General features: G+C 43.0%; 1 protein-coding gene across 2 annotated transcripts in view; it reads left to right on the top strand.

Moving 5' to 3' along the window:
- Positions 1 to 15,301, top strand: part of FAM167A (family with sequence similarity 167 member A) — a 237,942-nt gene extending 222,641 nt beyond the window's left edge. For both annotated transcript variants that reach the window (XM_086926185.1, XM_086926184.1), the window contains exon 3: positions 14,307 to 15,301. In XM_086926185.1, coding sequence (XP_086782311.1) covers positions 14,307 to 14,570 — 264 coding nt within the window. In that variant the 3' untranslated portion in view covers positions 14,571 to 15,301. The remainder of the gene's footprint in view (positions 1 to 14,306) is intronic.
- The last annotated feature ends 668 nt before the right edge of the window (positions 15,302 to 15,969 follow it).

Genomic DNA, 15,969 nt, shown 5'->3' with positions numbered 1-15,969 from the left:
GGTCAGCGTCTAGTGTGGCCTCACCACTCGCACTGCCTTAAAGCTGGCTCTGCTCACCACTCCCAAGCTCAATTGCTATACGCATATTTTTCCTTAAAAGCTACAGGAACTTATAAAAATTAACCAGTAGTGGCAAGATGAAATAAACACATCTAAGGAAGACAAAGTGATTTTCCAGGGTGAATGGGTGAATGAAGGTGAGTGCTTATGTTCTTGTTCTATAAACTTAAATGCTTACTTGGCAGTCCCTCCTGGGGTGCAACGTCTTTTCCATTTTTTGAGGGAAGCCAGAGCTCATTAACACAATGTTATAAATATGCTAAGATTCACAGCAGTCGATTTGGGGACAGCACTTGTGCTGGAGAAAGGTTCCTTGACCTGAGCTCCATGGTAAACACTGCTGAGGACACAAAAACACAAAGCACCAGCCAGTGCATATTTGAACGTAGGGGTAAAAATGCTGCAATTTGTATTTTTCAGATGGCATTGTGTTGTTAAAACCTATATGCAGTGTTATATTAGAATGCTGCCTATCCATGAGGTGATGCAGCCCATGCAGTTATTTAACATCTTACTCTGGTATGGGATTCTAAACCTAATTTATAGTTTCATTCTGAAGAGCAAAGTGAGACGTCTACACATAAGTAAGTCTGAACTCTCAGAGAGAATTATAAGGGACAGAGTAGAAGATGAAATTAGCTCTTTCGCCAAGTATTCATGTCAGCAGGCTGGGTCTTTTAGTGCGTCATACCCACTGCGGTCAGTCTTTGTCTTGCTCCTCAGGCGTGCCCCCTCGACCTGTTAGCTGGCGTACTCATAAATAAAGAGGACTAGTAAGTTCCCAAAAGTCCTGTGCCAGAGATTGGATGCATGGGCCCCTCATTTTGTCAAAGTTTAGCAACTTGTTCTGCAAGGAAACAGTAAGCTTTTCCATCCCTGTGGGGTCCCACAGTTTATGCAGCCAGTCAAAGTGAGACGACAATGTATCTGTGCCCCATTTTGTTTTAATGACATGTTTAGCCCCACACAAAGCCCAAATCCATTATTATTGCCTTCCCTTTGTTAGAGTGTGGAGGGTGTGTTGGGGGGGCATTGGAGAGGCTCGGTAGGACGTAGCTAGAAAGATAGGGTATATCTGTTGCAAACATTTAATTGATATCTTTCAGACGGCCTACCAGTAGCGTTTGAGTTTGTGACAGAAGAAGAGGAGATGAGTCAGTGAGTCTGGGTGGGAGAAGTTTCGTTAACACCCATAAGGACTGTTGAGTTTCCATTTCACCTTTTGGCTGGGGTGTAGTACCAATAGTGTGTCACCTTAAGCTTTGCTTCTTTTCCTGAGACACAGAATGAGGAGGTGTACACTTTCTGGAAGGTGTCAGTCCATTTCTGTAGGATGAAGGGTAAGTCCAGCTCAGCTTCCAAGCTGTGGGACTAGAATAGTTGCACAAGTCCCATGTTTTAAATTGTGTACCCTGACCCACCTTATCCAGTATTTTCCACAGAAAAAGGCCAGTGCCCTCGAGCCAATGCATTGTCTCTGTCAATTGACAAGAGAAGTGCTGAGACTCACTCTACAGTGAACGTGTGTCTGTCTGTCAGTCTCTCAGACACCCTGGAAGAGAAAGATGCACAGTGTGAAAGGTTATGTTTGTGAATGTTTGTCTTTGTTTTTATCGATTTAGAGAAATTTGGGACATCTTGTATTGTTTCTGCCGGACAGTAGGTTAGAGAAAGAGGCTGGTCTTGGTTTTTGGCTGATGATCAATAAGTCAAGAGTTGGGGAAACTAATGAGTCTTGAGTAGCGGCATCACATGTTGGTAGGTTGGGTGTTAATATTGCCGCCTTACTTCAACAGAGGCCTGATTTAGCCACAAGACCTACTGATCTAAACAACAAGTCCCTAGACAAATTTTTCAGTCCAGAATAAATCAATTATTTTAATCTTATATTTTGTCAAAACATATTTGAATCAGTTCACATGATTAGAAACATTGCTTACTTCACTCCACACTTACTCGCAACAACAATTCTTTCATTCAATTCAATCATTCAACCATACATACAATCCATGCAAAACATAGAATAAGTTTGCATCAGTTATTACAAAAAATTATTTACAAACATAGGGGGTCATTAGGATCGCGGACGGACTTGAGTCCGTCCGCGACCCCAGAGCATGAGGGAACGTCCGCATGGGCTGCGGCGTTCCCTCTGTGCAGATTAGGATGTGACCGCCAGGGTGGCGGTCACATCCTCTATTTTTAACATTGCTGCGGGTGGAGCTTCAAGCTGCACCCGCAGCAATGTTAAAAATGCATGCACAGCACTTGCGTGCACAAAGCGGCAGGCACCGCGCGGTGCCTGCTGCATTGTGCACGCAAATGCAGGGGGGTACCATAGGTACCCCCCATGTGCACCCCCCACCCCCCACTACACCTAGGGGCCCGCAATGAGCCCCTGCAGTGCAGTTACACATGCTTTTCCACGGCGGAAAAGCCGCCGCGGAAAAGCATGTTTCCATGCACATCCTAATCTGGCTGAAGGTGTCTAAGAGACACCTTCACCATTTTAGTGCTTTTCCGCCGCGGTTGTAAGCCAGCCGCGGCGGAAAAGCTGCGGACCTAAACCATGACCCACCAGCCATCCTAATGTGGCGGTGGGTCCTGGTGGGTCCGCAGAGGATTTTCCGCATCCTCCGGGCCGGCGGTGGCTTCCGCCGGCCCGGAGGATGCGGAAAATCCTCCATCCTAATGACCCCCTTAATTTCACAATACAGCATTGGGAATAATTTTCATTTTAAGAAGTTTTGTTTTACAACAACACTCCTAACGCTGTATGAAACAAAGGTCTACGCGTTTCGACCTCCCTTTGTTGGAGGGAGATCTCATCAGGACCACGTAGCTGTGAATGGAAAAACAGGCATGTGTCAGTCTGGTAGAAGACCACTCCTGTGTCACTTATAAGTAAGAATAAGGGACCTAGTCCTACCTCAAAGGTGCTCAGCTTCTTTAAGTGTGGGCTCTGGAACAAACAAAAGAACAACACAACTTGTCGTCAGTTGCCAGTTGACTAATCTATACACAACCAAACTCGAAAGCCGACCAGAGTCAGATATACTCACATTCGCCGCTTTCAAACAGCTTTTATCTCTTGAGATATGGAATATGAAGTCTGTGTAATAAATATAGGCACGTGTGTAAATAAAAGCGTACTGGTTTGCTTCAAGTGAAGAAATGAGTCATATGACCGAGCAAATGAGAAAAGCCTTACTTTTGATGTGGCGTGTTCAGTGATCCAACAAGAATTGTAGGAAAGGCGGGAGAAGTTTGCGCCTGTAAAGAGCAAGGGGAATAGCGTTATCAGTCCACTCAATCTTTTGAGCTTGGAAACATTTCAAGAGTATTTTCAATGAAGGACTGAGATCAGCCAGTATAAAACTGGTTCTGTTAAAGACAACAAAAAGTATCTTGGGCATCTGGTCTGCCCATTTCTGAAGAACACAGTGTGTGGCATAGTTCCTACGGTTTAGACGTGTATTATCATTCATTTCATAATTTATCGATATCTGGCAGCGGTAAGGAAAAATGCTAAAATGACGATCATGCCTAACTGTAGAGGGAACAAAAAAATCTATCCAACTACACTGCCCGAGTGTAAAACGTTGGCTTAATATTTAATCACAAACTCCTGTGTTTTATTATCTTGACAGAATACTGTGCATTTATCCAGTCAACTTTGTTGCCGCCTTCCCTAGTTACCTGTAATAATTTAGTACACTCACAGCGCTCCTGCACTTTGCGTCATTACATTGTACAGCAATCCTTTTGGAACCGACAACCAAGCTTTCAATACAAAGGGGCCCATTAGGATGTCGGGCGGATCCACCCGACATCCTTGTCTGCCCGCCACCCATTTCCCCCCTGCCATATTACTATGGCGGGGGGTGCCATGGTGGACGGAAAGACCGTCCGCTGCTTTTCCGCCCCGGTCGCCGAGAAATTAATACATAGCAGAAAGAGGGATCTGAACACGCACTGACACGAGCAGCAATCTCAGAGCGGTGGTGGGGGAAGGCAAGCATTGTTGTGGTGACTGCAAGGGGAGATGGAAGTAAACAACACATTTAAAGAGATCAGCAATCAGAGCTACCTAGGGGAAGCTCTAAAGACATCATCTAAAGTAGGAGGGGGAAATCAATACACAGTGGAAAGAGGGATGTCACACAGTTCCAACATTGTTATATACAGGGGCCTCAGAGAGGCTTAACAATACATAGTGATCATTTTTGAGGGATAAGAAGCTCTCTTATATCCGATATCAAGGTTCTGGAGTGCACCTTGGGTTACATGCAGAAACAAAATGGAAATGTGCGTCATCAACAAGACTTCTGGCTGGAGTTGAGCTTGGTTGCCTGCCTCCATTGCTCCCTGAGGAGCCTACATAGAACATTTAAGTGTAGCAGTAACGGAAAGGGATGGCACAGCTGGGTGCTGAAGCTGAACACGCACAGAAACAAGCAGCGACCTCGGAGAGCTGGTGAGAGCAGGCAAGCACTGTTGCGGGTGGGGTGAGGTGCAGTGGGGGACGGCACAGGAAGATTTAGTAAATGGCATGGGGAGATTAAGTGATGGGCAAAGCTAAATAATCAAGGAGCCGCGAAGATTTCCTGCAGTAAGTAAACCAAACAAAACATTTAACACCAGCAGTAGAAGGCCAGCAAAAAAGAGTGCTCTGGACGTTTTGTAAATAACATGAAGCGTAACAGCACATGTAACAGGGGCAGTCCTTACGGGAAGTTACCAAAGTAGAAAAGGAAGAACTACTGAGCATATTAACCAAACAAAAGCAGCCATTTATGAAGGACAGTAAAAGGAGGCAATTAGAAAGATTGGTGCTGCTTAAAGCCCATATTCTATATATAGCATGTCTCGAAGAGACCGTGGAAGCGCTGCCTAGGTGAGACCTAAAACTCAAAAGGAGCTCTGAGGCCGTTCCAGATGTGTTGGAGTGTTTTCACACCTCTTAATTGACATAGGGTGCTCACAGCCTCCATGGACAAGTTGGAAAGTTGCTGTCTGCTGCGGTTTATAGCTTGTCTTCCCTGCCACGGGTGACATCGGCTCCTTACCAGGTGAGATTCCGATATTGTGTGACATATGGTGGTACCGTGTGGGTTGGCAGGTATGCTCATATATTACAGGGAAAGCCATCACGGCGTGCACCACTATAATGTTCAGTAAGCTAGTGGGTACCAACAGGTCGGTCCCGACTTACAGGCACTGCTTTTAGTTGAATGCCCCCATGAGATGTGCTTGTGTCTGCCACACCCAACTCAAAAACTGCTCCACTGCAACCAGGAATTATCACAGTCAATAAATCTCGCTTTATTATGGTAGCATATGCAGCATTAGCATATTATAGGGAGACACACGCGAGGGAGCAAGCAGGAGCGGACAGAGAGGACTATTGCTGTAAAGCAGATCCTCATGCAGTTCAGTGCAATCACTCAGGCGGAGGTGGAATTATACACTCAAGCAGCCAATTGCATTATGCAAGAGATGAATACTGCACCGAGCTGAGCCAAGACACAATTCATATAGTTTCATGCCAATGGTTAAAAGAGGCTGATTGAAGAAAGTCAATGGTTAAGAGGGATGGATCCAGAGCATACTCTATGTATATTGTTAGCAACAGGTCGGTTTGACAGTTGCAATGTCAACAGCCAGACCTAAAAATACCTCCTGTTTGGTGGCGGCTGCCAATAGGGTCATGGCTTCACTGGCACTCATGCCTGCCTTCAGTTTCATGATACGACTAATTCAGAAGAGTAGGCATTGCTGTACTGTCACAATCAATGCCCCCCAACACACTGTCCTCCCACTTCTCTTTTACTCTCTCACTGTCTCCCTCTCACTTCTGTGTAATTTAGACCAGGTAATCTCTGAAGTGTGTAGATGCCTTCACGTGGCAAAGAATCTTGCATTTAGGACTAATTCATGGTTCCTAGCTGTTGCTGTTTGCTGAGCACAGCTGCTGTGCCTAACTTTGAAACTTCTGCATAGCATTCAAAGACTATTCTAAATGCGTTCTAATTAGTCCTGGTGGATATCAGATCTCTTTAGGTTCAGAATCGCCTCGCTGTAGAGGTCACCGATGGGTGTCTATCAGGTCCTGATTCATTAGGTCCAAGACTTTATTCATGATTCACTGCCAAGTCCAAGGGCTCCAGTTTCTGAACTCCGTGCTACTATTTCCCGTCCCACTCCCAATATTCTGGACAGAAATATGTTTTAGACCATCACAATGTCTCGTCCCCCTCCTTAGCCCAGTGGCTGTGCCCCATGAAGCACTGCTGACTCTGTCATACATACAGGTGGACAAGTCAACAAATTGATAGGGAGAGCTGAGCCAAAGGTTTGTCTTGGCTAAGAGCCTTAACGTCATAACAGGAGCCGAACCATTAAATAGTTGGAATCAAATTAAATCTTGAAATAAACGTCACGTAAAAATATGATAAAGACTCACCAAAGTGCAAAAAAGTGTAGTTCTTGAGCAATAAGATGCATTCCCTTTAGTACTGTAGACGACGTCACTGCATTCAGTGTCATTTATTGGAAATTATATTTCTGGACTATGCGGAATGGATGCACTTACATCTATTCTTATGGGCTAAGGCATAGGCGGTGAAGATGGTGGTGGTACCCTGCTTCATTATATGTTCTGAGCATGGTACCCCTGCCAGCCTCTTTATCCCGGCTGAGCTCTATTGACAAAGACATCAAGACCTTTGACTGGGGCAACATGAATCAGAGGCTGAAATCGTCCAAACTGATAGCCCGTAGATGTCAAGACAATCTTAGTCTCCCATCTGTGGAACATTACTACACTGCCCTACATTTGTTCCAGCTAGCCGTGATGCACTTACACTCTACATATGACCCTCTGTGGGTTGCCATTGAGCGACATCTCATATCTGGTGGACAGTGATTTCAGCTTCTCTCTCAATAAACATCAGACTCCTTCCTCCATAACCAGATCCTGGTGGTGCATGCCATGTCCAGCTCTTGGTCCTATGCACACAAATTGCTACTGATACATGTTCACTTACACACTCATTCACTGATATGGAATAATTCCGCCATATGTGTGGGCGGGCGGTCCATATACTAGGAGGTGTAGTAGACAGGTGGAATTCTAACGATGAACAACTTGTGTCACAGGGGGATTTTAAGCCTTTTGAGGTATTGCTAGAAGAGTTCTCGTTGTCTGCCACTCAGAAATGGATATCCATGCACCTACAGCACTATGTACAGAGTAGGCTAGGGAAACCACTGCGGGAAATTTAGGACTCCCCATAGAAAGGTATTTACATCACTGGGACCTCTTCAGGTGTTATGGCCGACTTCTATAATCTATTGGTGTCCAATCTGCACAATGCACACCTATTGTCCCAACTGCACGATCAATGGCAGAATGCTCTGCACATTAAATATATGGAGCCCGACTGGCGGAAACTGATAGCTGAATGGGACAGAGAATGCAGGCAATCCAGAACGAAATTCTGCTTATTCTAGACAATTCAGGACAGGTATTGGACGCCACACAAATTACACAAGGCAGGTCTACCACACCTCTCGAACTGCTGGTGATCTGATCAAGCAGGGAGTGATGTCTTACAGGTCCTTCACGATTGCCCATCCTAACCAACCAGTGACACCGGTTCGGGTGCTCCCTTACAGAGACTCTAGATATTCCAATACCACTCCCCCTAACACAGAAGCTGATCCTATTACACAGCGCAGAAGACCTGCGCTCCCTAACATCTCATAAACGATGCCTCCTCTCTACGGCCATGACTGCGGCTAAGAGCTGTATCCTACGTCACTGGCAAGCGCCACATTCCCCCACCCAAAATCAATGGTTGATTGCAATGTATAAAGCTGCTTCGTATGAGAGGCTCATATATAAGGTGCACTTCAAGTTAGAAATCTGCCAGTCTGGTCTTCTCTTCTGACTGATACTGGTGAAGAGGGCTGTTAGGTCGACCTTACAGCTACACAAGATACGTGGCCCACACGCCCATGGCTCCCCTCTTTTCTCTGCCACATCTACCCTTTCCACCTGCTGTCACAGATTACTCCTTTACCTCGTTCCCCCCCCCTTTATTGTCTTGTCGACGAATGCAGTATGCACCATATATGCAGTTTCATCAACTGGTTCTGATTCCGATGTTGATTTCAACTTTCCTTTTGATTTTTTAGTTTTTTTTGATCTTTGAGATTCTGTTTTCTACTGGATCCCCAAGCTCACACATTGCCCTATGTGTGCCCTGTGCACACTACCTGGTCCATATGATTTCACCTTAAGGCCGGATACCTGGACACCTTATGCTGTGTAGATTTGCTAGGATTCCTGGCTGTTTGAGAAATGTGATGCTTTTGTTTCATGTCGCATCATGTCTACTGCCCAGCCGTGTATACTGTGCATTTCGAAACGTTTTCCTATGCATGTTTACATTACTGTAACTGGTGATGCATGTGGCAGGATGTTACATCCCATCACAGGGGCGGCACTAGGCTCATGGCGGCCCTGGGCAGGGAGCGTAGGTAGGGGGCCCGGATATATATTGGCGTGGCAGCCCCTGTGGCCATGGCTTATTTACGCCTGTACCAGCGGGCCAGCAGTGGGTAGGGAAAAAAAGAAGCCAATCAGAAACCAGGAGGAACGCAGGCACGGAGGCCAGTGAAGATGGGGGGGTCAGGGTGTTTGGGAGTGGAACAGAGCCAGAGGCAGCCAAATCCCTGCCAGGGGCCGCCACGCAAATGTGTATCTATCCTCAGAGGATTATTATATTAAGGATATATATTGGCGTGGTGGCCCCTGGGGTTTGGTGGCCCTGTGCAGGTGCACAGCTTGCACATGCCTAAGGCCGCCCCTGCCCATCATATCGTACTGCTTTCTGCTCCTTATTTCCACGCCACCAAGAGTGCAGTGGCTTCCTCTGTAGGCTTTGCTTTTTACTGATTGTTCTGTTATTCTATATATTTTGGAACACTAATTAAAGACATCAAAAATAGAAGTGATAGTTTCTAAACACTAATTAAATATTCACGCCCCCTGCTGCCCTGATGATAATGCAATTAGTAAATTGAGATGCAAGTCCGTTTTCATGTGCACCCTTATTATGGCCTAGGTTGTTATTATAGATAGGTCAATAGTATAGTGTATTAAACCATGTGCAAGAGCATGTTTCATGCAGCTCACATCCTGCCCTGATTAGCTTCAAGGTGCTCTCTAATGTGATGATGGAAGAAATGGGAGCACAAGAAAATGAGACATGAAAGTCATTGCCTAGGATCACACAAGTTGGTCAAATGGGGAAGCTGGTATTGATCCCTATGTTTCCTGGTTTGACATTGTGTGGTTCAACACTATATAGGTATTTCCTTCTCTCTCCAATTTTACATCCCAGATTAATACTTTGTGCATATTTATTTAGAGAGCAAACACAGTCTATTAAATAAACAGCTTTTCAAGTTAATACAAGTTGAAACAAGTCTTTCTCTAAAGAAAATTACAAAGTTGAATTCTGGGAAGGCAAGGTACTATATTTTAATGTTGTTATCGTCTGCTTCCTCTGACTTAACAAAGAGGCCAATTTCCTTCAGTGAAGACAATTGAACACATTAACTAAACAAAAGACCTGGGTAAAACCCACAGACTTTGTAATGACACAAGTGCAGACCTCCGCTGTTGGCAGATTTTCAAAAGAAGCCTACACCTTTTCGACTGTTTGCATTTTTCAGGGGCTGAGTTGGTAGCGTTGTGTGGCACCACATGAAGGTTCGGCTTGTTTTCTGCTCAACAGTGGAAGAGGACTTCAAGTTGAGCCAGAGTCAGGCATCTGGATCCAGTTTGGCTCGAACCATTAGTAACTCACCCAACTCTAGACTTGCACTAATAGACATGGAGCGTCTATTAGTGCTGACTCTCCATGCCTTACTTAACATGCAGCTACTTGTTCCGACACTGCAGGACTCCTACTTGCCTGGGCTATTGGGCAGATCCCTACATGATCATAGCATAGGCATGCTCTCATCTAAAATCCCTAAACCTGAGGTACGACTAAAGGGTGAGTTACAATTCCTAACAACAATTCAACCTGACCATGTTTATTAGTAAGAAATTGATCCTACAGTAGAACCCCAAGCTCTCCAAAAAACAATGGAGGGCCTACTCAGCCCTACTGATTAGGCCAGCGTCCTCTGTGAAGAGGAGCAAGGGCAGTGATTCACCATTTAGATTCCGACCGTCCATCGTCACCTCCTGTAAAGATGGATTTAAATTGTGTATATCAAACACACAAAAAGTGATGGGAATAATGCTTGCAAATAGTCTAACCACTGACAATAGCTCGGTGTAGCATTCCAACCCATCACTTAGATGTGGGTCCTGTGCTCACTTTGCCCCTGGAAACAATCTGCACTGACTGAAGTGACCCAACAAAGCCAAAACTGGAGAGATGCTCTGTGACCTGCCTTTTACCTTGGCTGCTGGCGACCGGCATTATGATTTCACAACTTAACTGTAATAAGGTATTACATTTGAGTTGCTAAGTCATTTTATTGTTACTTCACAAGTCGACTGTAATAAGCAAATTAGAGACAGGTTTTGCTACTGGGTTTGCAGGATTCCATGTGTTATATAATGATGGTGTTCTTTGTTGGTTATTTTAGTACTTAAAATACATGGTCACTTCATCACACTTCCCCAACCTTCTTTTAAATCCATGGTCCCTTGCTCCTTCCTATGAAAGAAATTATGTAGTTGCACAAGAGTCGAATACATGTGGAACATGTACTGTGGAAATAAAGAGCTCATGTTTTTACAAACACATATTTTAAGCTTTATAGTGCAAGTTAATTTAAAACCAGCTGTAGTTGAGAATGTGTGTTACAACTGGTTGCTGCTTTCATGTGATGAACTTCAACAGAGCAATAAATAAATATCCCACGATTAATAGCTGCATTTTTAGGAAGTTGGGTTACTGGTTGGGGGGGTGTAGCCCTACTCACAAACCACAATTCCTGTCAGGGTGAAGTCACAAGCAAACCTCAAATTAACCTATGTTTAATCATCTGGTAGCTTGGCATAAAGCAGTCAGGCTTAAGTGAAAGAAAATGTGTAAATCGTGTAACGTGTGATCAAAATGACAAAAATCCAATAGTAGAACCGGAGATATGCAATTTGAAATATTTAGAAGAAAATAGAGCCTAAAAGCACAACACACCAACTGTGGTTATCTGGTTGTGTTGGACCAGGACAAAGTCGCTTCAGCACTGGTCAGCAGTGGAATAGTGCACAGAGTCCTAAGGCCAACAAAAACGAGATCAGCAAAAATAGAGGAGTAAGGCAAAAGGTTTATGGGAAGACTGCCCTAAGGCTGAGAGGTCTAACAATAGTGATTGAATTTTCACATCAATATTGTTAAGAAAAATGGGAGATGAAATCTCAGATATCCCTTCAATAATGTATGCAGCAGTTGTTATTATAAGCAGTTGTAATTTCTCTTAGTGACCTCCCCTTCCCACTTTCTGCTGACTCTGGAAGCAGGCTTTGTGATATCATAGTGCAACTATTATAACTTACTGCAGTTGAGGAATTATGCAATTTTCTCTTACAGGTAAATAGTAGAGATACAAATACACTGTAATATTGAAACTGTTTCAGTGGAAACCAGGCGCTTTTTGATTCCGTTTTTTCTTTTACCATTATCTCTCCAACGCTCACTTGGTCCTCCGATGGACCTTGCTTTGTGCCAATGAGAGGTTGGATACAGGGAATCTAATATCCGGCTATCCTGTGAAGACCAGGAATTGGGCACCTGACTTACAAGCTAATAATTAGATTCATGTATATGACTCTCAAAACCAAACTATACAAGTAAATAGTTATCACTGCTGGTCTGAACCTTCGGAAGAGTTTAAGTCGGACTAACATCATGCAAACCAATAATTCTGCAAGTGCAATATAAAACAATATCATTAGTACCTGATGCTCGGAGATTTCTCTAAGCTGATCTCTTCTTGATATTAATAAATTGATTTGGAATGCACAATCAACTGGAGGAGGCAAGTTGTGATAAACCATAGACTCTGGTTTCTAGTTTAAGATTAGTTTATCAAAGATTTCAAATAAAGGTCATCATATTATTAGTAAACATCTCTTGCCTAAAAATTACCGGATAGTCTAGTTAATTTGGACTTGCCATGAAGTGACAAAGGGTCCAGGAAAGTTCAGCCAGGGCATGAGCTACAACAGCTCATCTGCAGTATTCCATCGAGAAAGAGTCGAAGTATGGCGCACACAGCATATGCATCAGTCCAAAGGGAAAGAGCAAGCAGAGTCTGCAAAAAGAATGGCCATGAACGAAGTCAGCAAAGAGTTCCCAAAAGAAAGGTGCAGGAAAATCAAACAGTTTCCCTCTGTGTCGCTCTTTCATCCATCAAATCAATGTATAATGTAGTACTCCAGTTCTGGGGTGACACCCCCTTGGTCACCTCATCATGTCAGACCACTCAGTCCTTTGGTCAGTTCGTATAGGATGATTGTCATGAGGCATAAGGAAGACACATATTATAGAAAGAGGTGGTACTAATCACATAAACTTTAGGGTCATTGGGTACACGTAAACTTCCAAACCATGATCCTTTTCAACAGGGGCATGAGTGAGTTCAGGAGGACAGTTTCCCATAGCAAATGTTCCTAAAGTGTCAACTTTGTTGCAAGCAGGCTTTCTAAGCGAGTGAGAACTCTTCTAGGAAGCAACAGTTTCGCTTCACATTGTAAGTTTAGGAAAGTTTCTCACAAGTATACAACAAGGCAGAATAGTAAAAACGCAAGCCTATAATAAAGTCAATTTAAAAATATACAGAGTATAAAGTAGTGAAAATATAAATTTCTTAAAGATAAATCAACATTCTAAGAGACCATTTCACTTATAAGCAGTCAAAGTTGTTAATAATCTGTTTGCAAAAAATGCATGCAACTATGTCGCTTTACTGCAATTGCAAAGTACCAATCTATAAAATTATTTTAAATCATCAAATATTAATCATGTTTCAGGTATTCTATATTAGCCCCTATATGAAGATTCTTACCTAAAGGTTCCATGATATTTACACGCAATATGACTGTGTAGCACCATTCTCGCTTTTCTCATTTGGTGCACAATTTTACATATGCAGATGATGGAATTTGGAATGAAACCCTCTATATCACACATAGTTATCTAAATTCCGTTAGATTTCCTTCATTCTTTACACACATTACAATTTCCATGAGAATGGTTAGGAACTTTATTACACGTGAGTACATTACTTTAACATTTTATTATGTATTGAAATATGTTAAAGCTGGTTAATAAAATATAAACCTATATTATTAAAATGAACATTATTTCATCTATCCTACAATTATCCGCATGCTTTTACGATGCATTAACTAAATTCTCTCACATTTATTTCTCATGCCTCCAAAATGTCTCAAAATCAGCTGTGTTAAGTAAAGATTCTTACAGCTTTTCAGCTTCTTCAAAACTGTAAAAAGGAAGACATTTTTACACGGCTACGGTAGTCTTCCATGTATTACAAGATGATATTTTAAGAGTCTTGTATGTTTTTTATTCCAGTATTTTCAGATTCTGGGGATGAACTGTAGTGCATAAATATGTGTTTTTGATTTTTTGATGGTAAACCATGTCCATGAAAAACAAAAGGTTGTCTGGTTCTGCTTGTATACTGCATGTTTCAAATGGCTCTTTGTAAGTAGGCCTGGGTAAAATATGCTGGGATAATGTGTATGCTTTTGGGGAATTTATTGTTACAGTTGTTACACGAAATCCCTGAATTTATGCCAGTCACAACCACGCTTCCGTTTGCAGTAGCAATTCAGTGCATGAGCACGGGAACAATATGAACAACCATAACATGAGCGGCTGTTTGCAGCAGTTGTGTTTTTCGTGCTAATTTTTATTGCAAAGATGTGTCCTCCTCTAAAATTGAGCTGAATGACAGATTTGCAGTTTACATAATTATGAATATATTTCTTGAAATTTCGCTTAATTGTACAAAAACAAATTACATGAACTTCGGACACTTCTATTTATAGCTTTAAAATCAAGAGATTAATATAGCGGTCTTTTAAAAATGTCCACTCTTGCACAAAACTACGCAATTAAATGAAATGTGGCCAAAACTAAAATGTTGCCATTTCTCATTTGCTAACTTCTCCTATCACCTTCCAGACAGAAATGCGCTTGCAAGACCAGCAGCTGGCCAGGCAGCTAATGCGCCTGCGCAGCGACATCAACAAACTGAAGATCGAGCAGACGTGCCACTTGCACCGGCGGATGCTCAACGACGCCACCTACGAGCTGGAGGAGAGGGACGAGCTCTCTGACTTGTTCTGCGACTTCCCCTTGATGAACTCTTTCAGCCTCTCCACCCCGCTGAAGCTTATCGGCGTCACCAAGATGAACATCAACACCCGGCGGTTTTCACTCTGCTAACGGAATTGACGAAAGTGGGAAGCAGAGCAGGAAGTCCCATAGCAGCACGCTCCAAAGGCAAAAGAGAGGTGGCTCAAGGGACTTCTTTATTACTCCGCAAATCCCTAAGAGAAAGTGGTCACCCTTCCCAGATCAGTCAACCATAGATAACCAGAAGTTTAAATTAGACCCTTCCCATGTCACTTAATTCTATGGCAAGGGGAGGCTAGGTGGTAGGAACTGGACTGGGATAGACTGGCAAACAATCACTTTGCCAGGGGTGTCAAAAATATTTACACTGGCTCTGCAACAAGGCAGCAATTGGAAAAACAGGTTAAGTCCTAAAGAAAAACCAAGAACGAGGTTTGAACTGCAAAGGATAGTGGATGTGAAATCACCGATTTACTGAGTTGCCGAATGCGACACCAAAACTAATATTTGAACACATTGGTCAATATATGAAGATTTTATTTGGCATAGGCATTTGTGGGAACTCCAAATGAAAGAGATTAATCCTATCAATAAAAATACTAAGTGCATGCAAAACAGTGCAACCAAAAAATCACTGGGGGTCAAGGAGCGTCTTATTTGAGTAAATCTGATTTATTTTGCATTAGTTGTTCTACACCTTTGAATATTTAGAGCATTTTAGAATTATTTTAATAAGTATAATATTGCAATATACATTGATTGCAGTGACATCACATGTTAGTATAGATGGAGCTCCAGCCTGATTGGCTCCCCATACCTATGCTCCTTTTTTTTTTTTTAACGGGATTTCTATAGCGCATGGCTGCCCGGGAGCGTCCCAGCGCTGGTCCTACCAAGGCAAAGCTTATTAAAATGTACTTACTTCTTTCCATTTCACATAATATACTTGTGAGTAGTCTGTAGGTAACATAACGTGGTCACATGAGGTTAAGTCCTTGAAGTAAGATAAAACATATGTGCCAGAAGACCTATAAAACAGGTCCTGCCCCCATGCACCTTCTGCATACAGTTCACATATGATAAACGTATTTGGCACATTCTTAGACATGCAGAGGACAGCATGACAGAAGTATTAATGGTTGATTTACTGACTGTATATAATATGTGCACTAGTATTCTAAGCACTTTAAACTGTAAGCAGACCTGACATCCTTGGATTTACAGAGGGGGGCTCTTGAAGGGGGCAGGGCATTGCAGAAAGGGGTGGGGCTTTGTACCCACACCACTGTCTGAAGATGGAGAATATAGTGGAGCTCCTATTTGCTTCCTAATACCTATATTTCCCAGTAGGAGAAGGGTACAGAGCTAGTAATGGATTACTACAGTGCAGTGATTCCGCAAACCAGCTGGAAAAATAATCCTTCTGTGGGATGTTCAGCTCCATGCATAAAAAAAGTCTCTTTATCCATGTGACGTATACTTGGGACTG

The sequence above is a fragment of the Lissotriton vulgaris genome, chromosome 6, assembly GCF_964263255.1.
Source record: "Lissotriton vulgaris chromosome 6, aLisVul1.2, whole genome shotgun sequence".
Taxonomy (NCBI): Eukaryota; Metazoa; Chordata; class Amphibia; order Caudata; family Salamandridae; genus Lissotriton; species Lissotriton vulgaris.
The sequence above is the reverse complement of the archived record's forward strand: the minus strand, read 5'-3'. Positions and strand labels throughout refer to the sequence as shown.